At 42.9% G+C, this 23,810-nt stretch overlaps 1 protein-coding gene across 1 annotated transcript in view; it reads left to right on the top strand.

The window, feature by feature from the left end:
• The window catches only part of LOC106560554 (calmodulin-regulated spectrin-associated protein 1-B), a 166,854-nt gene extending 147,581 nt beyond the window's left edge, over positions 1-19,273 (top strand). Inside the window, exons 15-18 of the mRNA XM_014123552.2 lie at positions 3,881-3,971; positions 4,100-4,215; positions 15,020-15,138; positions 17,459-19,273. Of these exons, the coding sequence (XP_013979027.1) occupies positions 3,881-3,971; positions 4,100-4,215; positions 15,020-15,138; positions 17,459-17,752 (620 nt within the window). The 3' untranslated portion in view covers positions 17,753-19,273. The remainder of the gene's footprint in view (positions 1-3,880; positions 3,972-4,099; positions 4,216-15,019; positions 15,139-17,458) is intronic.
• Positions 19,274-23,810: the final 4,537 nt, after the last annotated feature.

The raw sequence follows: 23,810 nt of genomic DNA, 5'->3' as shown, positions 1-23,810 counted from the left end.
AACAGACACCTCGACGGCCCTGAAAGAACTTCATTTGACTCTATGTAAACTGGAAACCACATATCCTGAGGCTGCATTTATTGTAGCTGGGGATTTTAACCAGGCTAATCTGAAAACGGTTCCCTAAATTCTATCAGCATATCGAATGCGCGACCCGGGCTGGCAAAATTCTGGATCATTGTTACTCTAACTTCCGCAACGCATATAAAGCCCCCCCCTCGCCCTCCTTTCGGCAAATCTGACCACGACTCCATTTTGTTGCTCCCAGCCTATAGACAGAAACTTAAACAGGAAAGGCCCGTGCTCAGGTCTGTTCAACGCTGGTCCGACCAATCTGATTCCACGCTTCAAGATTGCTTCGATCACGTGGACTGGGATATGTTCTTGATAGCATCAAACAATGACATTGATGTATAAGCTGATTCGGTGAGCGAGTTTATTAGCAAGTGCATCGGTGATGTTGTACCCACGGCGACTATTAAAACCTTCCTCAACCATAAACCGTGGATTGATGGCAGCATTCACGCAAAACTGAAAGCGTGAACCACTGCTTTTAATCAGGGCAAGGCGACCAGAAACATGACCGAATACAAAAAGTGTAGCTAGTCCCTCCACAGGGCAATCAAACAAGCAAAGCGTCAGTATAGCGATAAAGTAGAGTCGCAATTCAACGGCTCAGACACGAGAGGTATGTGGCAGGGTCTACAGTCAATCACGGACTACAAAAAGAAAACCAGCCCCGTCGCGGACCCCGATGTCTTGCTCCCAGACAAACTAAACAACTTCTTTGCTCACTTTGAGGACAATACAGTGCCACCGACACGGCTCGCTACCAAAACCTGCGGGCTCTCCTTCACCGCAGCCAACGTGAGTAAAACATTTAAACGTGTTAACCCTCACAAGGCTGCCGGCCCGGACGGCATTCCTAGCCGTGTCCTCAGAGCATGCCTGGACAAGCTGGCTGGTGTGTTTACAGACATATTCAATCAATCCCTATCCCAGTCTGCTGTTCCCACATGCTTCAAGAGGGCCACCATAGTTCCTGTTCCCAAGAATGCGAAGGTAACTGAGCTAAACGACTATCGCCCCGTAGCACTCACTTCCGTCATCATGAAGTGCTTTGAGAGACTAGTCAAGGATCATATCACCTCCACCCTACCTGACACCCTAGACCCACTCCAATTTGCTTACCGCCCCAATAGGTCCACAGACGACGCAATCACACTGCACACTGCCCTAACCCATCTGGACAAAAGGAATACCTATGTAAGAATGCTGTTCATCGACTACAGCTCAGCATTTAACACCATAGTACCCTCCAAACTCGTCATTAAGCTTGAGACCCTGGGTCTCGACCCCGCCCTGTACAACTGGGTCCTGGACTTTCTGACGGGCTGCCCCCCAGGTGGTGAGAGTGGGAAACAACATCTCCACCCCGTTGATCCTCAACACTGGGGCCCCACAAGGGTGCGTTCTCAGCCCTCCTGTACTCCCTGTTCACCCATGACTGCGTGGCCATGCACGCCTCCAACTCAATCATCAAGTTTGCAAACGACACTACAGTGGTTGGCCTGATTACCAACAACGACGAGACAGCCTACAGGGAGGAGGTGAGGGCCCTCGGAGTGTGGTGTCAGGAAAATAACCTCACACTCAACGTCAACAAAACAAAGGAGATGATCGTAGACTTCAGGAAACAGCAGAGGGAGCACCCCCATATCCACATCGACAGGACAGTAGTGGAGAAGGTGGAAAGTTTTAAGTTCCTCGGTGTACACATCACGGACAAACTGAAATGGTCCACCCACACAGACAGCGTGGTGAAGAAGGCGCAACAGCGCCTCTTCAACCTCAGGAGGCTAAAGAAATTTGGCTTGTCACCAAAAACACTCACAAACTTTTAAAGATGCACAATCGAGAGCATCCTGTCGGGCTGTATCACCGCCTGGTATGGCAACTGCTCCGCCCAGAACCGTAAGGCTCTCCAGAGGGTAGTGAGGTCTGCACAACGCATCACCGTGTGCAAACTACCTGCCCTCCAGGACACCTACACCCCCCGATGTCACAGGAAGGCCAAAAAGATCATCAAGGACAACAACCACCCGAGCCACTGCCTGTTCACCCCGCTATCATCCAGAAGGCGAGGTCAGTACAGGTGCATCAAAGCTGGGACCGAGAGACTGAAAAACAGCTTCTATCTCAAGGCCATCAGACTGTTTAACAGCCATACTGACTCAAATCTCTAGCCACATTAACAATTGGATGTAATAAATGTATCACTAGTCACTTTAAACAATGCCACTTTATATAATGTTTACATACCCTACATTACTCATCTCATATGTATATACTGTACTCTATACCATCTACTGCATCTTGCCTATGCCGTTCGGCCATCGCTCACCCATATATTTGTATGTACATATTCTTATTCATTCCTTTACACTTGTGTGTCTGAGGTAGTTGTGAAATTGTTAGATTACTTGTTCGATATTACTGCATGGTCCGAACTAGAGAAACAAGTATTTCGCTACACTTGTATTAACATCTGCTAACCATGTGTATGTGACCAATAAAATTTGATTTGGATGTCTTTTTTAAAATAGATTGAGCAAATAAGCCCCACTTTTATTCCACAGGCTGGGATCCGCACAATGCAGCTGTTGCAAGAGCGCATTTTTCAATGGTTTCAAAAACAATGATTGATAGGCAGCTTAAACTTCTTGAATTCAACCATTTTTGGGTTCAAATGTACATTTAGATATGTGAACAGCTATCCACAACACCACAATCCGTAAGGCGCAAATAGCTAAATGAGAGAGCACCAGTGTGATTGACATCAATGCGCTATATAGATATAAATAACAAGTGATATCTGTATCGCCGTAGACTATGCTGCTGTCATCCTTACCTCCAAGCGTTTATTCAAGTTGGATAATCTTTGGATGCCGACAGCAGTCGCACCATTGGAAGACATAGATTGGACTGTAGCCTTCAAAAGCCTATTCCTGCTCTTTTCCCGTGATCCATCAAACCCATTTGGTGTGTCATCATACTGGTCTCTGACTTGTGGTCAGACTCGCTCAGGTGGAACAAACTTAAACTTGTGCCATTTTTCAAAGCTGATTTGAATGTCATTGACAAAAAAGAGAAGTGTCAAAGATTTTTTGCACAAACATCCTTTCTGAATTCAAAAGTAATCCTCGAAGTAATCATCTAGTTTATCAAAAGTATCTGTAATCTGATTGCAATCATTTTGCTTGTAACGGATTACAGTTACTTTTTTTGTTTGTAATCCCTTATAATTGATTACATGTAATCCGTTAAACCCCAACCCTGGGTGTGAGTGATGGTCAAGAGTAGGGAAAGGTTTGTATTCGTTTGCTAATAATTAAATACATGTACTCTAAATTTACAAATGCATCTATTGAGCAGATTACGTTTATAACCACTAACAAAATTACAGAAGACGTTTTGATTGTTTGAAGTATGTCAAGTGCAGTGAAAATATGTTCAGTTTTGTTTTCCCTCGTGTCAGAACAAACAGTAATTGGAACGACTAGCATACCGCAAATATTTTGTCTTTAGACCTGTTTTACATGAACATGCCAGTACTTCAGTACTAAAAAAATGCTTGCGTACTCGAGCAGACATTCTTTCAAATGCCCATCCCTAATAAAGGTTATCTTCATATGCTGCTTGTATGTGGATGGTTAATGAATACCAGTGAAATGACTGTTCAGTATCTGTTTTTATTTGGTGCACACAGACATACAGTGTATTTATAATAATAATAATACATGCCATGAAGCAGACATTTTTATCCAAAGCGACTTCTTGTTCTATGGTATTGATTAACTCTTGTCTCGTTGACTTCCAGAGGACATTCTCCACTGTTTCCAGTCAGGCTCCACTCTCTCCTTGGCCACCGAGACAGAGAGTGTCACTTTTGGAGGAGCCGAACCACAGAGGTGTGTGTGCGCGCGTATGTGCAGGGTTGGGTGCGTGTGGTTCTTTGTGTGAGTATGTGATTGAGACAGACACCCTGTTAACTGTGTGTGTGTGTGTGTGTGTGTGTGCGCGTGTGTGTGCGTTCCAGGGGTGGGTCGGTGGAGTCGTTCCCTCTGCTAAGCAGGAACTCCAGTAGGAACATGGAGAGAGACTGGGAGAACGGCTCTACAGCCTCCTCCATCACATCTACAGTAGAGTACAATGGTGAGTATTACACATGCACCCACACACACACACCTGGGTACAATGGTGAGTAGGCGTGTCAACGTTTTAAATTTAAACGAAATTGGGATCCTAACAATAAGAAAATAAAATAAAATCACAACATTTTAATCAGATTGTAGCTGGGCTCGATTACTCTTCACTAATGATGCGAGTGTGTATTTAGTCTGTTGCATGTGGAATATTCTAGCCTATTCATTGATGATAAGCCCTGCTATACTAAAGTTCCAAGACATTGCAAGCCAAGAAATTGCAAAATACAGCATTCCATTGTGAGATACAGCTTTTGATTGCTGATAGATAGGCCTAGTGCGAAGTTCTGACTGTCTCTGCCTGGTGACCAACATGCCCATACTGTGTCCCTCCCCTCTCTCTCTCCGTCCCTCGCTAGCTCGCTATGAAAGATGTTTGTGTTCTCAGAAGTACAGCAACTAATCTTCTCTGTTCAAAATACGGAATCTTTTATTAAAATTTTTTTACCTTTATTTTAACTTGTTATGGATAGGGGGCAGTATTTTCACGGCTGGATAAAAAACGTACCCGATTTAATCTGATTATTACTCCTGCCCAGAAACTAAAATATGCATATAATTATTAGCTTTGGATAGAAAACACTCCAAAGTTTCTAAAACTGTTTGAATGGTGTCTGTGAGTATAACAGAACTCATTTGGCAGGCCAAAACCTGAGAAGATTCCAAACAGGAAGCGCCCTCTATGACCATTTCTTGGCCTTCTTGATCATCTCTATCCAAAACAGGGGATCTCTGCTGTAACGTTACATTTTCTAATGCTCCCATAGGCTCTCAGAAGGCGCCAGAACGTTGAATGATGACTTTGCAGGCCATGGCTGAAAAACAGTAGCGCATTTGGATAGTGGTCGATCTGAGAACAATGAGACTGGCGTGCGCGTGCACGAGAAGAGTCCATTTTACTTTCTCTGTCTTTGAACGAAAACAACGACTCCCGGTCGGAATATTATCTCTTTTTTCCGAGAAAAATTGCATAAAAATTGATTTTAAACAGCGTTTGACATGCTTCAAAGTACGGTAATGGAATATTTTGAATTTTTTTGTCACGAAACGGGCCGGGCGCGTTACCCTTCGGATAGTGTCTTGAACGCACAACAAAACGCCGCTATTTGGATATAACTATGGATTATTTGGAACCAAAACAACATTGGGTGATGAAGTAGAAGTCCTGGGAGTGCATTCTGACAAAGAACAGCAAAGGTAATTCAATTTTTCTTATAGTAAATCTGAGTTTGGTGAGTACCAAACTTGGTGGGTGGTTTTTGATATAAATATGAACTTGATTGAACAAAGCATGCGTGTATTGTATAACATAATGTCCTAGGAGTGTCATCTGATGAAGATCATCAAAGGTTAGTGCTGCATTTAGCTGTGGTTTTGTTTTTTGTGACATTATATGCTAGCTTGAAAAATGGGTGTCTGATTATTTCTGGCTGGGTACTCTGCTGACATAATCTAATGTTTTGTTTTCGCTGTAAAGCCTTTTTGAAATCGGACAGTGTGGTTAGATAAAGGAGAGTCTTGTCTTTAAAATGGTGTAAAATAGTCATATGTTTGAAAAATTGAAGTTTTCGGATTTTCGAGAGTTTGTATTTCGCGCCACGCCTATCATTGGATATTGGAGCAGGTGTTCCGCTATTGAGACATAGGACTCTTTTCCAAATGCGCCCTGTATGTTACAATATAAATATACACATTTTATATATATATGTATGTGTGTGTGTGTGTGTGTGTGTGTGTGTGTAACACACACACACACACCCGTTCAAAAGTTTGGGGTCACTTAGAAATGTCCTTCTTTTTGAAAGAAAAGCACATTTTTTGTGCATTAAAATAACATCAAATTGATCAGAAATACAGTGTAGACATTATATACAGTCAGTCAGTCAGTCAGTCATGGCTAAAAGTTTTGAAAATGACACAAATATTAATTTCCACAAAGTGTGCTGCTTCAGTGTCTTTAGATATTTTTGTCAAATGTTACTATGGAATACTGAAGTATTATTACAAGCATTTTTTAAGTGTCAAAGGCTTTTATTAGCAATTACATGAAGTTGATGCATAGAGTCAATATTTGCAGTGTTGACCCTTCTTTTTCAAGACCTCTGCAATCCGTCCTGGCATGCTGTCAATTAACTTCTGGGCCACATCCTGACTGATGGCAGCCCATTCTTGCATAATCAATGCTTGGAGTTTGTCAGAATTTGTGTGTTTTTGTTTGTCCACCTGCCTCTTGAGGATTGACCACAAGTTGTCAATGGGATTAAGGTCTGGGGAGTTTCCTGGCCATGGACCCAAAATATCGATATTTTGTTCCCCGAGCCACTTAGTTATCACTTTTGCCTTATGGCAAGGTGCTCCATGCTGGAAAAAGCATTGTTCATCACCAAACTGTTCCTGGATGGTTGGGAGAAGTTGCTCTCTGAGGATGTGTTGGTACCATTCTTTATTCATGGCTGTGTTCTTAGGCAAAATTGTCAGTGAGCCCACTCCCTTGGCTGAGAAGCAACCCCACACATGAACGGTCTCAAGATGCTTTACTGTTGGCATGACACAGGACTGATGGTAGCGCTCACCTCGTCTTCTCCGTACAAGCTTTTTTCCAGATGCCCTAAACAATCGGAAAGGGGATTCATCAGAGAAAATGACCTTACCCCAGTCCTCAGCAGTCCAATCCCTGTACCTTTTGCAGAATATCAGTCTGTCCCTGATGTTTTTCCTGGAGAGAAGTGGCTTCTTTGCTGCCCTTCTTGACACCAGGCCATCCTCCAAAAGTCTTTGCCTCACTGTGCGTGCAGATGCACTCACACCTGCCTGCAGCGATTCCTGAGCAAGCTCTGTACTGGTGGTGCCCCGATCCCACAGCTGAAACAACTTTAGGAGACGGTCCTGGCGCTCGCTGGACTTTCTTGGGCGCCCTGAAGCCTTCTTCACAACAATTGAACCGCTCTCCTTGATATACTTGATCTGATAAATGGTTGATTTAGGTGCAATCTTACTGGCAGCAATATCCTTGCCTGTGAAGCCCTTTTTGTGCAAAGCAATGATGACGGCACGTGTTTCCTTGCAGGTAACCATGGTTGACAGAGGAAGAACAATGATTCCAAGCACCACCCTCCTTTTGAAGCTTCCAGTCTGTTATTCGAACTCAATCAGCATGCCAGAGTGATCTCCAGCCTTGTCCTCGTTAACACTCACACCTGTGCTAAAGAGAGACTCACTGACATGATGTCAGCTGGTCCTTTTGTGGCAGGGCTGAAATTCAGTGGGACTGATTTTGGGGGATACAGTTCATTTGCATGGCAAAGAGGGACTTTGCAATTAATTGCAATTCATCTGATCACTCTTCATAACATTCTGGAGTATATGCAAATTGCCATCATACAAGGCAGCAGACTTAGTGAAAATCATGTCATGTGTCATTCTCAAAACCTTTGGCCACGACTGTATATACAGTTGAAGTCGGAGTTTACGTACACCTTAGCCAAATACATTTAAACTCAGTTTTTCACAATTCCTGACATTTAATCCAAGTAAAAATTGCCTGTTTTAGGTCAGTTAGGATCACCACTTTATTTTAAGAATGTGAAATATCAGAATAATAGTAGCGATTTATTTCAGCTTTTATTTATTTCATCACATTCCCAGTGGGTCAGAAGTTTACAAACACTCAATTAGTATTTAGTAGCATTGCCTTTAAATTGTTTAACTTGGGTCAAAGTTTCGGGTAGCCTTCCACAAGCTTCCCACAATAAGTTGAGTGAATTTTGGCCCATTCCTCTTGACAGAGCTGGTGTAACTGAGTCAGGTTTGTAGGCCTCCTTGCTCGCACACGCTTTTTAAGTTCTGCCCACACATTTTCTATAGGGTTGAGGTCAGGGCTTTGTGATGGCCACTCCAATACCTTGACTTTGTTGTCCTAAAGACATTTTGCCACAACTTTGGAAGTATGCTATGGGTCATTGTCCATTTGGAAGACCCATTTGCGACCAAGCTTTAACTTCCTGACTGATGTCTTGAGCTGTTGCTTCAATATATCCACATCATTTTCCTGCCTTGTGATGCCATCTATTTTGTGAAGTTCACCTGTCCCTCCTGCAGCAAAGCACCCCCACAACATGATGCTGCCACCCCTGTGCTTCATGGTTGGGATGGTGTTCTTTGGCTTGCAAGCCTCCCCCTTTTTCCTCCAAACATAACGATGATCATTATGGCCAAGCAGTTCTATTTTTGTTTCATCAGACCAGAGGACATTTCTCCAAAACGTACAGTCTTTGTCCCCATGTGCCGTAGTCTGCCTTTTTTATGGTGGTTTTGGAGCAGTGGCCTCTTCCTTGCTGAGCGGCCTTTCAGGTTATGTCGATATAGGACTCGTTTTACTGTGGATATAGATACTTTTGTACCCGTTTCCTCCAGCATCTTCACAAGGTGCTTTGCTGTTGTTCTGGGATTGATTTGCACTTTTCGCACCAAAGTACGTTCATCTCAAGGAGACAGAACGTGTCTCCTTCCTGAGCGGTATGAAGGCTGCGTGGTCCCACGGTGTTTATACTTGCGTACTGTTGTTTGTACAGATGAACGTGGTACCTTCAAGATTTTGGAAATTGCTCCAAAGGATGAACCAGACTTGTGGACGTCCACAATTATTTTTCTGAGGTCTTGGCTGATGTATTTTGATTTTCCCATGATGTCTAGCAAAGAGGCACTGAGTTTGAAGGTAGGCCTTGAAATACATCCACAGGTGCACCTCCAATTAACTAAAATTATGTCAATCAGAAGCTTCAAAAGCCATGACATCATTTTCTGGAATTTTCCAAGCTGTTTAAAGGAACAGTCAACTTAGTGTATGTAAACTGCTGACCCACTGGAATTGGGATACGGTGAATTGTAAGTGAAATAATCTGTCTGTAAACAATTGTTGGAAAAATGACATGCACAAAGTAGATGTCCTAACCGACTTGCCAAAACTATAGTTTGTTAACAAGAAATTTGTGGATTGGTTGAAAAATGAGTTTTAATGACTCCAACCTAAGTGCATGTAAACTTCCGACTTCAACTGTACATACTGTGGCGTACAGCAGGTCAGCCATCAGGGGGGAGACTCGTCGAGGCCTGGTGACAGACGGATTATACATCACGAGGTGATGGCTCCATCTGATGGACGTGCCAGGTCTTGACGGGCTCTCTGGCCAGGAAGGCCCACAAGGGAAGTGTGGGAAGAAAGGACTCCCGTATAGTTGGGGACGGTTGCAGAGGTATGTGGAGGGAGTTCAGATTTTGTGCCCGACAGGATACAGCAAGACCCGGAGCCCAGAAGATGGTATCCCGGAGAAGGTCTCATGGGGGAGACCTATCCTTTTTTTTATTATTTTTATTATTTAAATAAACACCCTTGAAACCGAGCTAATGTCTGATCTCTGTCTGATCTGTGTAAAAGTCTTGACCAAACCCCCTGGTCTGCCACAATACATTCAGTGCATTTGTAAAGTTATCAGACCCCTTGACTTTTCCACATTTTGTTACGTTACAGTCTTATTCTAAAATTGATGAAATAGTTGTTTTTTTTCTTCACATAAATTGACGCACAATACCCCATAATGACAAAGCAACACGTTTTTTAGAGAGTTTTGCAACAACAACAAAAAAACTGAAAGTAGCATTTACATAAGCATCAGAACCCTTTACTCAGTACTTTGTTGAAGCACCTTTGGCAGCGATTACAGCCTCGAGTCTTCTTGGGTATGATGCTACAAGCTTGGCACACCTGTATTTGGGGAGTTTTTCCCATTTCATTTCTGCAGATCCTCTCAAGCTCTGTCAGTTTGGATGAGGAGCATCACTGCACAGCTATTTTCAAGTCTCTCCAGACATGTTCGATCGTGTTCAAGTCAGGGCTCTGGCTGGGCCACTCAAGGACATTCAGAAACTTGTCCCAAAGCCACTCCTGCGTTGTCTTGGCTGTGTGCATAAGGTTGTTGTCCTGTTGGAAGGTGAACCTTCCAGGATATCTCTGTACTTCACTCTGTTCATCTTTCCCTCGATCCTGACTAGTTTCCCAGTCCCTGCCCCTTAAAAACATCCCCACAGCATGATGCTGCCACCACCATGCTTCACCGTAGGGATGGTGCCAGGTTTCCTCCAGACATGACACTTGGCTTTCAGGCCAAAGAGTTCAATCTTGGTTTCGTCAGACCAGAGAATCTTGTTTCTCATGGTCTGAGAGTCCTTCAGGGGCCTTTTGGCAAACTCCAAGCATGCTGTCATGTTACTGCGGAGTGGCTTCCGTCTGGCTACTCTACCATAAAGCCCTGATTGGTGGAGTGCTGCAGAGATGGTTGTCCTTTTGGAAGGTTCTCCCATCTCCACAGAGGAACTCTGGAGCTCTGTCTGAGTGACCATCGGGTTCTTGGTCACCTCCCTGACCAAGGCACTTCTCACCCAATTGGTCACTTTAGCTGGACGGCCAGCTCTTGGCTGGAGTCTTGGTGGTTCCAAACATCTTCCATTTAACAATGATGGAGGCCACTGTGTTCTTGGGGACCTTCAATGCTGCACACAGTTCTGTGCCTCGAGACAATCTCGGAGCTCTACGGACAATTCCATGTCCAATCAATTGAATTTACCACAGGTGGACTCCAATGAAGTTGTAGAAACATCCCAAGGATGATCAATGGAAACAGGATACACCGGAGCAAAATTTCGAGTCTCATTGCAAAGGGTCTGAATGCTTACGTAAATAAGGTATTTCTGTTATTACATTTTTATACATTTGCAAACATACACACGTGTATACACACGTGTATACACATGTGCACACTCACTCACTCACTCCCTGACTCACTCCCTGACTCACTCACTCACGTTCTCACTACCGGTCAAAGGTTTTAGAACACCTACTCATTCAAGTTTTTTTTTAATTGTTACTATTTTATACATTGTAGAATAATAGTGAAGAAATCAGTACTATGAAATGACACATGGAATCATGTAGTTACAAAAAAAGTGTTAAACATTCTTCAAATAGCCAACCTTTGCCTTGATGACAGCATTGCACACTCTTGCCATTCTCTCAACCAGCTTCACCTGGAATGCTTTTCCAACAGTCTTGAAGGAGTTCTCACATGATGAGCACTTGTTGGCTGCTTTTCCTTCACTCTGCGGTCCGACTCATCCCAAACCATCTCAATGTGGTTGAGGTCGGGGGATTGTGGAGACCAGGTCATTTGATGCAGCACTCCAATACTCTCCTTGGTCAAATAGCCCTTACACAGCCTGGAGGTGTGTTGGGTCATTGTCCTTTTGAAAAACAAATTATAGTCCCACTAAGCCCAAACCAGATGGGATGGCGTATCGCTGCAGAATGCTGTGGTAGCCATGCTGGTTAAGTGTGCCTTGAATTCTAAGTAAATCACAGACAGTGTCACCAGCAAAGCACCACCACACCATAACACCTCTTCCTCCATGCTTTATGGTGGGAAATACACATGCGGACATCATCCGTTCACCCACACTGTCTCTCACAAAGACATGGCGGTTGGAACCAAAAGTCTCCCATTTGAACTCCAGACCAAAGGACAAATGTCTACTGGTCTAATGTCCATTGCTCTTCTATTCTCTTCTTCTTATTGGTGTCCTTTAGTAGTGGTTTCTTTGCAGCAATTTGACCATGAATGCCTGCTTCACACAGTCTCCTCTGAGCAGTTGATGTGTCTGTTACTTGACATGTGTGAAGCATTTATTTGGGCTGCAATTTCTGAGGCTGGAAACTAATGAAATTATCCTCTGTAGCAGAGGTAACTCTGGGTCTTCCATTCATGTGGCTGTCCTCATGACAGACAGTTTCATCATAGCGCTTGAAGGTTATTGCAACTGCACTTGAAGAAATGTTCAAAGTTCTTGAAATTTTCCGCATTGACTGACCTTCATGTCTTAAAGTAATGATGGACTGTCATTTCTCTGTGCTTATTTGAGCTGTTCTTGCCATAATATGTACTTGGTCTTTTACCAAATAGGGCTATCTTCTGTATACCACCCCTACCTTGTCACAACACAACTGATTGGCTCAAACACATTAAGGGAAGAAATTCCACAAATTAACTTTTAAGAAGGCACATCTGTTAATAGAACTGTATTCCAGGTGACTACCTCATGAAGCTGGTTGAGAGAATGCCAAGAGTGTGCAAAACTGTCATCAAGTCAAAGGGTTGCTATTTGAAGAATCTCAAATATAAAATATATTTTATTTGTTTAACACTTTTTCGGTTACTACATGATTCCATATGTATTATTTCATAGTTTTGATGTCTTCACTATTATTCTACAATGTAGAAATTAGTGAAAATAAATAAAAGTCCTTGAATGAGTAGGTGTCCAAACTTTTGACTGGTACTGTGTATATGTACACATACAGTTGAAGTCGGAAGTTTACATACACTTAGGTTGGTGTCATTAAAATTTGTTTTTCAACCACTCCACACATTTCTTATTAACAAACTATAGTTTTGGCAAGTCGGTTAGGACATCTACTTTGTGCATGACACAAGTCATTTTTCCAACAATTGTTTAGTCAGATTATTTCACTTATAATTCACTGTATCACAATTCCAGTGGGTCAGCAGTTTACATACACTAAGTTGACTGTGCCTTTAAACAACTTGGAAAATTCCAGAAAATTATGTCATGGCTTTTGAAGCTTCTGATAGGCTAATTGACATCATTTTAGTTAATTGGAGGTGCACCTGTGGATGTATTTCAAGGCCTACTTTCATACTCAGTGCCTCTTTGCTAGACATCATGGGAAAATCCAAATAAATCAGCCAAGACCTCAGAAAAATAATTGTAGAAGTCCACAAGTCTGGTTCATCCTTTGGAGCAATTTCCAAAATCTTGAAGGTACCACGTTCATCTGTACAAATAATAGTACGCAAGTATAAACACCGTGGGACCACGCAGCCGTCATACCGCTCAGGAAGGAGACACATTCTGTCTCCTAGAGATGAACGTACTTATTCAATCATTGATGGCATCATGAGGCAGGAAAATTATGTGGATATATTGAAGCAACATCTCAAGACATCAGTCAGGAAGTTAAAGCTTGGTCGTAAATCGGTCTTCCAAATGGACAATGACCCCAAGCATACTTCCAAAGTTGTGGAAAAATGGCTTAAGGACAACAAAGTCAAGGTATTGGAGCGGCCATCACAAAGCCCTGACCTCAATCCTATAGAAAATTGTGGGCAGAACTGAAAAGCGTGTGCGAGCAAGGAGGCCTACAAACCTGACTCAGTTACACCAGCTCTGTCAGGAGGAATAGGCCAAAATTCACCTAACTTATTGTGGGAAGCTTGTGGAAGACTCCCAGACACGCTTGACCCAAGTTAAACAATTTAAAGGCAATGCTACCAGGGACTTTTTACTAGGATTAAATGTCAGGAATTGTGAAAAACTGAGTTTAAATGAATTTGGCTAAGGTGTATGTAAACTTCTGACTTCAACTGTACATGCATACACACACACACACACACACACACACACACACACACACACATTAAAATACAAAAACAGTCATGGTAAGCACAAATAAAACATGACAAATTACCCTAAAAAACGGTTATATTCCTCCACAAATAAGTCCCCAATCAATACTTTAAAGTACTTTTTCAGGAAAGAGTGGTATGCACGCAGTAGGCAAGCAGGCTGCGCACTGGCAGCTCAAGATTATTTGATTGACAGTTCTGGTCACCTAGTGATTAGTCCCACTTTAGAAGCAGCATTCCTTGACAGACAAGTAAAATTACCCTTCAGTGGCGCTTTGAAACTATCTCCAGAGAAGGTTTTGTGTCTGCATTTATTAAAAAACCGTAGTGTAACCTTACATGCTGACTAGACCGGACGCGTCGCGTGTGCGAGAGTTACAAAATAAACGTACACATACATGTTATTCAATCATTGCACCCACACTGCTTGGGAGCGTGTGGGTGCAGAAGTTGGTTCTATTTGTGACGCTCAACAAGTCCTGCCTCTCCCATCTCCTCATTTGTTTTTAGGAGCATATACCCATGTGGGTGATTTGAAAGATGAACTGAGGTCCAGAATCCAGTCGGTTGTGGTAATACACCTTAAAGTTGGTTGCCAACCGCCATATAAAGTCAGAAGAAGCCTGAAGGAAGGAGGAGAAATTACTAGAAACAAATTCAGTTTACCCTTTTGTCTGTAGATTAATTGTCAGAGTAGAGGACCTTGTGCATTTTAGGTAAAATAACAACCCAATGTTTACATCCCAGAACAAATTAACTAGCAACAGCAAGCTAGCTAACTAAATTTCCCAAAATGTTTAATGCTTTTCGACCTGTCCCCACAATAATATAATTGGTTCGGAGTTTGTTTTGATATTTCAACCTGCGTTTCCTAATCATGTCTGGTGTGGGGGGACAAAATCAACATGCGCCCGATGGGGTCTGGTCAGCATGTTACAGACAAACGAACATGCTGTAGCCGAGGCGCTTTCAAGGGTATATGACTGTAGTAGATAGAACTTCATTGCCCGGCCCTAGCAGTCATACATACGTAATAGGACCATTATTCTGCATTGTAAATTGACGTGGAATTTAATGATTTTTTGTTAGCGCTTTAACGGAAAATGGCTTTTTAAATGTTAAGCAAAATGTTTCATTTGTCACATCCCTAATGGTGAGTATTACATACACATACACACCAGAGTACAATGGTGAGCATTACAGTTTCTGTCCTCGTTGCAGGTCCCAAGCTGTTTAAGGAGTGTGTTTCCAAGTCCAACAAGCCGATAATCCACAATGCCATCACCCACTGCTGCCTGGCTGGCAAGGTCAACGAAGCCCAGAAGAACACCATCCTCGAGGTCAGTCCATCCATAGTATGGTAGTACTAGAAGGCCTCCATGATTTTACTATAGCCAAAAATATCAATGCAACATGTAAAGTGTTGGTCCCATGTTTCGGTGACCGAGTGGCGCAGCGCTCTAAGGCACTGTATTGCAGTGCTAGAGGCATCACGACAGACCCGGGTTCGATCCCGGGCTGTATCACAACTGGCCATGGTCGGGAGTCCCATAGGGCGGTGCACAATTGGCCCAGCGTCGTCCAGGTTTGGCCAGGGTAGGCCGTCATTGTAAATACGAATTTATTCTTAACTGACTTGCCTAGTTAAGTAAAGGTTAAATAAATTAAAAAATGAGCTGAAATAAAATATCCCAGAAATGTTCCATAAGCACAAATTTGTTTACATCCCTGTTAGTGTGCATTTCTCCTTTGCCAAGATAATCCATCCACCTGACAGGTGTGGCATATCAAGAAGCTGATTAAACAGCATTATCATTACACAGGAGCACCTTGTGCTGGGGACAATAAAAAGCCACTCTAAATTGTGCAGTTTTGTCACACAACGCAATGCCACAGATGTCTCAAGTTTTGAGGGAGTGTGCAATTGGCTTGCGACTGCAGGAATGTCCACCAGAGCTGTTGTCAGAGAATTTAATGTTCATTTCTCGACCATAATCCGCCTCCAACGTTGTTTTGGAGAATTTGGCAGTACGTCCAACCGAACTCACAACCGCAGACCACGCGTAACCACGCCAGCCCAGGACTTCCACATCCGGGTTCTTCACCTGAGGAATCATCTGGCACCACCCACCCGGACAGCTGATGAAACTGTGGGTTTGCACAACTGAAGAATTTCTGCACAAACTGTCAGAATGCATAGTGCCAACTGTAAAGTTAGTTTTTTCATGGTTCAGGCTAGGCCACTTAGTTCCAGGGTAAGGAAATTTTTACGTTACAGCATGTAATGACTTTCTAGACGATTCTGTGCTACCAACTTTGTGACAATAATTTGGGGAAGGCCCTTTCCTGTTTCCGCATGACAATGCCCTTGTGCACAAAGCGAGGTCTGTACAGAAATGTTTTTTCAAGATCGGTGTGGAAGAACTTGACTGGCCTGAACTTGACCTCAACCCCATGGAACACCTTTGGGATAAATTGAAACGCCGACTGCGAGCCAGGCCTAATCGCCCAACATCAGTGCCCGACCTCAATAATGTGGCTGAATGGAAGCAAGTCCCCGCAGCAATGTTCCAACATCTAGTGGAAAGCCTTCCCAGAAGAGTGGAGGCTGTTATAGCAGCAAAGGGGGGACCAACTCCATATTAATGCCCATGATTTTGGAATGAGAATGTTTGACGAGCATATGTCCACATACTTTTGGTCACTCTGCACAAACTGTCAGAAACCGTCTCAGGGAAGCTCATACACGTGCTCGTCGTCCTCACCAGGGTCTTGACCTGACTGCATCATAACCGACTTCAGTGGGCAAATGCTGACCTTCGATGGCCACTGGCACTCTGGAGAAGTGTGCTCTTCACGGATGAATCCCTGTTTCAACTGTACTGGGCAGATGGCGTCGTGTGGACGAGATGTTTGCTGATGTCAGCTTTGTGAACAGAGTCCCCTATGGTGGCGGTGGGGTTATGATATGGGAAGGCATAAGCTGCAGACAACTAACACAATTGCATTTTATCGTGACGAGATCCTGAGGCCCATTGTGAGGCCCAGTTCTTTTAAGGTATCTGTGATCAACAGATGCATATCTGTATTCCCAGTCATGAGAAATCCTTATGCCCTAATCTATGGAATTTATTTCAATTGGCTGATTTCCGTATATGAACTGTAACTCAGTAAAAATTGTTGCATTTATATTTTGTTCAGTGCAGAAGGCCTCTGCAATTTCAGTATAGACAATTAATTTTCCTCATTACCTCTGAAAATTATTTGAGGTGAGTCAATAGTATTGTAGTTCTAGGAGTCTGTGATTTTACTATAGCCAATGAAATTTCCTCATTACTAGTGTCATTAAGTTATATACAGTAAAAGAGAAAACAATCTGAGTCAATAAAAACATCAGAATGTTTGGCCTAAATGTTTTGAGAAAAATGTATTTTAGAAAGATCAGCTTGAAATTGACATGGTATAATTGATTCAACAACCAATTTGTTCAAGTATGAACCAGAACATCAATAGACCAGTTATTTCTCAGTGTTTATACAGCTAACTTGGTTATCCTGTTTTGTTATATATCCCTCTGATTCCCACTGTATAGTAGAGTTTGATGTTCTTTTTCCCATGGTTACTAATGGTTGTTTCTTCCATCTGTCTGTCCAATGCCAGGAGCTGGAGAGGTGTGAGGCCAACCACCTGATGATTCTGTTCAGGGACGGTAGTTGCCAGTTCCGAGCCATCTACTCCTTCTCCCCCGACACAGAGGAGATTGTCAAGTTCACCGGCACGGGGCCACGCAGCATTAGCCGCAAGATGATCGACAAGCTCTACAAGTACAGCTCCGACCGCAAGCAGTTCAACTGCATCCCCGCCAAGACCGTGTCAGTCAGCGTGGATGCCCTGACCATACACAACCACCTGTGGCAGATCAAGAGGCCCAGCGGATCTTCTAGGAAGAAGTGAGGAAGGGAAGAAGAGGAGGATGAGAAGGCACTCCATAGGCATTCATTCTACGATTGGGCAGGACCCAGTAGCTCGGATATCACCCTTCTGTGGGTTTGGCCTGTTGATGACGGGGGATTGGTCTATTGCTGTGTGTGTGTGTAGCCTTCGGATTGGTGTAAATGGCGGTCTCCATGGAGATGGACGTGAGAATTTTTAACACCTTCCAACTAACTGAATGAGTCTTTTAAAGATTAGCAATGTTTTTGTTTTTTCTCAAGGCAGTTTTCTGCATGTGACACTTTTTATGCTAACTGAGGAATAGCCTTTAGTTTAGCACTGAACACACTTCTATACAGTACTTTACCCTTATGTAGTGGATCGAAAAGACAAAACTACAAAGTAATACTGAAACTACAGACTACTGAAATAAGTGCAAATAGAGGCAGCACTGAAAGTACAGACGCTACAGACTTATAATAATAGAAACCACAGCCATTGTCAAAATTGTTTGAAAGTGTTTGTTCTAGTCGGGCAAAATCCTGCTGCTGTGACCCCTCTGATCTCCTTCAAAAGGCTATTTATTCAATAATACTAGTATGGGCTATTAAGTTATTTTACCATGAATAAACTTTACTTAACATTTTTTGTAAGTATGAAAAATGAGAAAGATATGGTCAAGTCTTGTTTTTGTGTGTGTTTTTGCAGATGTTTGTGGAAAGGGGGGTTGGGAATGCACGGCTGTGTGTCTCTGAATGCGTTTACTCGTTAAACGATGCTTTAACAAAGGTTTTATCATTGAATGGAACAAGCTCCACCACTGTTTAATTCAGTTAGAAGATGAATGCTCTTGTCCCAGGAGAAGGGAGGCTCATAATTTCCTCAGTGTTAGTGTTAGTGGGGAGCTGGTGATTAGTATTTCCTCGGTTCCAAACGAGCACGCTTTGGGTTTCAGTGTATTGCACTCTATCTACAGTATGTTACAGCAGAATACTGGCCCACGATCAATGGTACTCATGAAGATTGCTCAGCTCACTCTTACCACCAGAGAGACACCAAGGTCTTGGTCCTGCTGCTTTTCACTAAAACACTGGAACCTGATCTGAAGTAACTGACTAGTTTCAGGATTTTTTTCTGGCAGTGTGATCTGACCAGGACAACGAAAACAACTATTGGCTCTACTTGCAGCCTATACCATGAGCCAGGATTTTTCCCTAGTCACATGGTCAGGGAAAACTCCTGGCCCCATTCATGACCTAAACCTGCTATCTGTGAGCACTAAGAGCAGCTCTACCATGAATGAATATGCCTCAAGTTCATTCAAGTCAAGGGAAACTGGACAATACTTGATATTATTTGCTGCATTTTGTACATTTGAGTAGTGGTTATGTATATACTGTACCACCTTATGTTTACTAAAAGTTGGCGCAATTGAATTTTTCATTACTGGCTTTAAAGATTGTATTTGTTTCTTTAATATATTCTACTATATATTTATTTTGAAAAACACTAGTGTAATAAATAATACTGGTAAACTAACAATGGTTCCTTTGCTTTGTTGCCCATGATTTCATTTAATTCATTAATATTTATTTGTATTGTGGTTTTTTTCAGCTGTTGATCATAATGGATTGCATTGCTTCTAAACTGGATTAAGATCTTGACTTATCATGCCATTATCTCATCATGGGGGATAGAGTTCAAGCAGAGCATTGGAAAAGTCACATACAAATAGCACTACGGTCTGAAGTGTAGCCTATGATTTAAGCATGCTTTTGGCTTTTTATTTGGAAAACTAGGTGGACACTATCTTTATTTTATGAAATGTCTTTATAAACATACCATATTTTTGGAGAACTAAATATAGTCCTGCTTATTCAAGTCTGACTTCTTTCTGAATGAGCTGAGTAGCGCATCTAGTCTGCGTCGTTTATACCTGTTGACATGCTTGAGCGTAAGCAACGTCAGAGAATCTCTTCATCCCGTGCATTAAAACCCCCTAGAGTCGATGCCCCCGCTGAAATCTAATTAGCATCATAATACAAAAGCATACAAATCTGTCAGTTTAAGCTAGAGAGAGGCTTTTTTGTTGCGTTTGATATGTCTCAATCCACCACATCCACCAATGTCAAATCAAATGTTACTTGTCACATGTGCCAAATTCAACAGGTGTAGACCTTACAGTGAAATGCTTACTTACAAGCCCTTAACCAACAATGCAGTTTTAAGAAAATACCCCCAAAAAAGTAAGAGATAAGAATAACAAATAATTAAAGAGCAGCAGTAAATAACAATAGCGGGGCTATATACAGGGGGTACCGGTACAGAGTCAATGTTCGGGGGCAATTGAGGTATGGTACATGTAGGTAGAGTTATTAAAGTGACTATGCATAGATAAGAGTAGCAGCAGCATGGGGGGGGGCAAATGTAAATAGTCTGGGTAGCCATTTGATTAGCTGTTCAGGAGTCTTATATCTTGGGGGTAGAAGCTGTCTAGAAGCCTTTTGGACCTAGACTTGGCGCTCCGGTATCGCTTGCCGTGCAGTAGCAGAGAGAACAGTCTATGACTAGGGTGGCTGGAGTCTTTGACAATTTTTAGGACCTTCCTCTGACACCGCCTGGTATAGAGGTCCTGGATGGCAGGAAGCTTGGCCCTGGTGATGTACTGGGCCGTAGGGCTGGAGTCTTATATCTTGGGGGTAGTAGTGCCTTGCGTTCGGAGGCCGAGCAGGTGCCATACTAGGCAGTGATGCAACCCGTCAGGATGCTCTCGATGGTGCAGCTGTAAAACCTTTTGAGGATCTGAGGACCCATGCCAAATCTTTTCAGAATCCTGGGAATAGGTTTTGTTGTGCCCTCTTAACAGCTGTCTTGGTGTGCTTGGACCATGTTGGTGATGTGGACGCCAAAGAACTTGAAGCTCTCAATCTGCTCCACTACAGCCCCGTCGATGAGAATGGGGGCGTGCTCGGTCTTCCTTTTCCTGTAGTCCACAATCATCTCCTTTGTCTTGATCACGTTGAGAGAGAGGTTGTTGTCCTTGCACCACACAGTCAGGTCTCTGACCTCCTCCCTGTCTCGTTGTCAGTGATGAGTCGCACTTCCGCATCTGCGGTGATATTTTTCAGAGAAGTTAGAAACCAATACACACAGGCTCAGTAGCCTTGGTTTCTCAAACGATTGCGTCGCCTGGTTCACCAACTACTTCTATGATAGAGTTCAGTGTGTCAAATCGGAGGGCCTGCTGTCCGGACCTCTGGCAGTCTCTATGGGGGTACCACAGGGTTCAATTCTTGGGCCAACTCTTTTCTCTGTATACATCAATGATGTCGCTCTTGCTGCTGGTGAATCTCTGATCCACCTCTACGCAGACGACACCATTCTGTATACTTCTGGCCCCTCTTTGGACACTGTGTTAACAACCCTCCAGACGAGCTTCAATGCCATACAACTCTCCTTCCGTGGTCTCCAACTGCTCCTAAATACAAGTAAAACTAAATGCATGCTCTTCAACCGATCGCTGCCTGCACCTGCCCGCCTGTCCAGCATCACTTCTCTGGACGGTTCTGACTTAGAATTTGTGGATAACTACAAATACCTAGGTGTCTGGTTAGACTGTAAACTCTCCTTCCAGACTCACATTTATTTGGGGGGCCGCACAGCCCTCCATGTGCTCGCCAGAAGTAGCCTGACTGCCATTAGGTACCGAGATGAGATCCTCAGACCCCTTGTGAGACCATATGCTGGTGCGGTTGGCCCTGGGTTCCTCCTAATGCAAGACAACGCTAGACCTCATGTGGCTGGAGTGTGTCAGCAGCTCCTGCAAGAGGAAGGCATTGATGCTATGGACTGGCCCGCCCGTTCCCCAGACCTGAATCCAATTGAGCACATCTGGGACGTCATGTCTCGCTCCATCCACCAATGCCACGTTGCACCACAGACTGTCCAGGAGTTGGCGGATGCTTTAGTCCAGGTCTGGGAGGAGATCCCTCAGGAGACCATCCGCCACCTCATCAGGAGCATGCCCAGGCGTTGTAGGGAGGTCATACAGGCACGTGTCGGCCACACACACTACTGAGCCTGATTTTGACTTGTTTTAAGGACATTACATCAAAGTTGGATCAGCCTGTAGTGTGGTTTTCCACTTTAATTTTGGGTTTGACTCCAAATCCAGACCTCCATGGGTTGATAAATTGGATTTCCATTGATTATTTTTGTGTGATTTTGTTGTCAGCACATTCAACTATGTAAAGAAAAAAGTATTTAATAAGATTATTTCATTCATTCAGATCTAGGATGTGTTATTTTAGTGTTCCCTTTATTTTTTTGGGCAGTATATATGAAATATCCCAAACAACCTTTTACATACTGTAAGTGAGCTAACATTTCCTCAGAGTGAATATTGGTAAACAAAGCTGGTGGCTTTTTAAGTCAAAATTGCTCATAATTCTGTGTTGATCGACAACTGTAACAATCACAACGCAACTCTCACCTTAGGCTTTTCATCCTTCTTGTTAGGGTCCTTGAGCTCCATGCAATGCCATCCACTATCATATCAACTTGCCTCAAGTGTAGCCCCTGTGCAAATCTGCAATATCGCAACAAAGAAACTAGCAAATTAGATCAATAGTATACGAGAATAGAAACCCAACTCTTTTAAACCACATTCTCTTCAGCCTGGAGATACCTGCTTGCCATACCTTGCTCCACTTCTGTACTAATCTATGCCATGGAACACTAACATGTAATTACTTAGCAGAGAGGCCCACACTCACCAGTACCTTGTATGGTTGTTATGCTTCATTTTATTGGGGGCTGAAAGAGCATGGACTTTCTGTTGGTGGCAGCTATTAACAAACAAAGTGGTCAAAATTATGAATTTTCTGACCTTGGCAAGTTTACCGCTAGCCCAACTATTAATAATCAATGAAGCATGCCATCCCAGTGTAAAAACATTTTTGTAAGCCTTTTTGGGTAATGCAGCCCCTGATTATGAACCATTTTTAAAAAATTTAATAATCCAAAACTTTGTGTCAAATTCATTAACCTACTGATGAAGAAATGTTACCTAATTCGTAAGTGGAACCCGAGAATGGTTAAACATTCAATCCTTCTGGATGGAGCAGGAGGGAGTCTGATGACGCCTCCTCTTGTTTTGATAAATCCTGCAAGGAAAAATGCACATTTAACTCAGACACAGGTGCGTGTTTCAAAGACCGACACTAAGTGATACTTGAATGGAAAGTAGGCTAAGTAATTCTATTACATTCAATTCCATTCTACCATGATTATCAATTAACCTTTTCAGTAGCAGTAGGAATACATCCACATTGTCCCTATGAAGATTTATTTTAAATTTTAATTTAAGTGTATTTCCACACGAGACAGGAGCAGTGTTAGCTCAAGACGATTTGGGACCCTAAGTGAGATTTGACTTCGGTGCCCCTGTCACGTCCTGACCAGCAGAGGGAGTGTTGTTTAGTATTGGTCAGGACGTGGCAGAGGTTGTGTGTTGTATGTAGTTTCTGTGTTAGTCTGTATGACTCCCGATCAGGAACAGCTGGATATCGTTGTTCCTGATTGGGAGTCATATATTAGGTGTGTGTTTTTCTTTTGGGGTTGTGGGTTGTTTTCGTTAGCACTGCTATTATTGTAAGTATAGCCTGTTAACCTGTCTTTAGTCGTTCTTGTTTATAGGTTTCCGTGTTTGCTTTATTCATTATCATTGAAAGATGAGTATTCACATCCCGCCTGCGATTTGGTCACTTCAACATTGCGACAGCCGTTACAGCCCCTCCTATAGAAGTTGAGGGTCATGCTTCCCTGGGACATTCAAGTCTTCTCATATCACTAACATTTGTCTTACCTCTCATTATTGAAGGTCAGCAACAAAGCCCTGGTGAGGTTCAATATGAGGAAGGGTTTCCAAATTGGGTGAAGTTCTCTACGGAGATTGGTGGTGATAGATGAATCCAAGAGGAAGGTATATAGCATTATCCATTTTGATGTAGTAACATTCATTATCTGGGCTTGGGAACTGAGAATTTGTTGATATATTTCACTTATGGTAATTTGTTAT

The sequence above is a fragment of the Salmo salar genome, chromosome ssa01 (genome assembly GCF_905237065.1).
Source record: "Salmo salar chromosome ssa01, Ssal_v3.1, whole genome shotgun sequence".
In the NCBI taxonomy this organism is placed as follows: Eukaryota; Metazoa; Chordata; class Actinopteri; order Salmoniformes; family Salmonidae; genus Salmo; species Salmo salar.
This window is presented reverse-complemented; position numbering and strand designations above follow the sequence as displayed.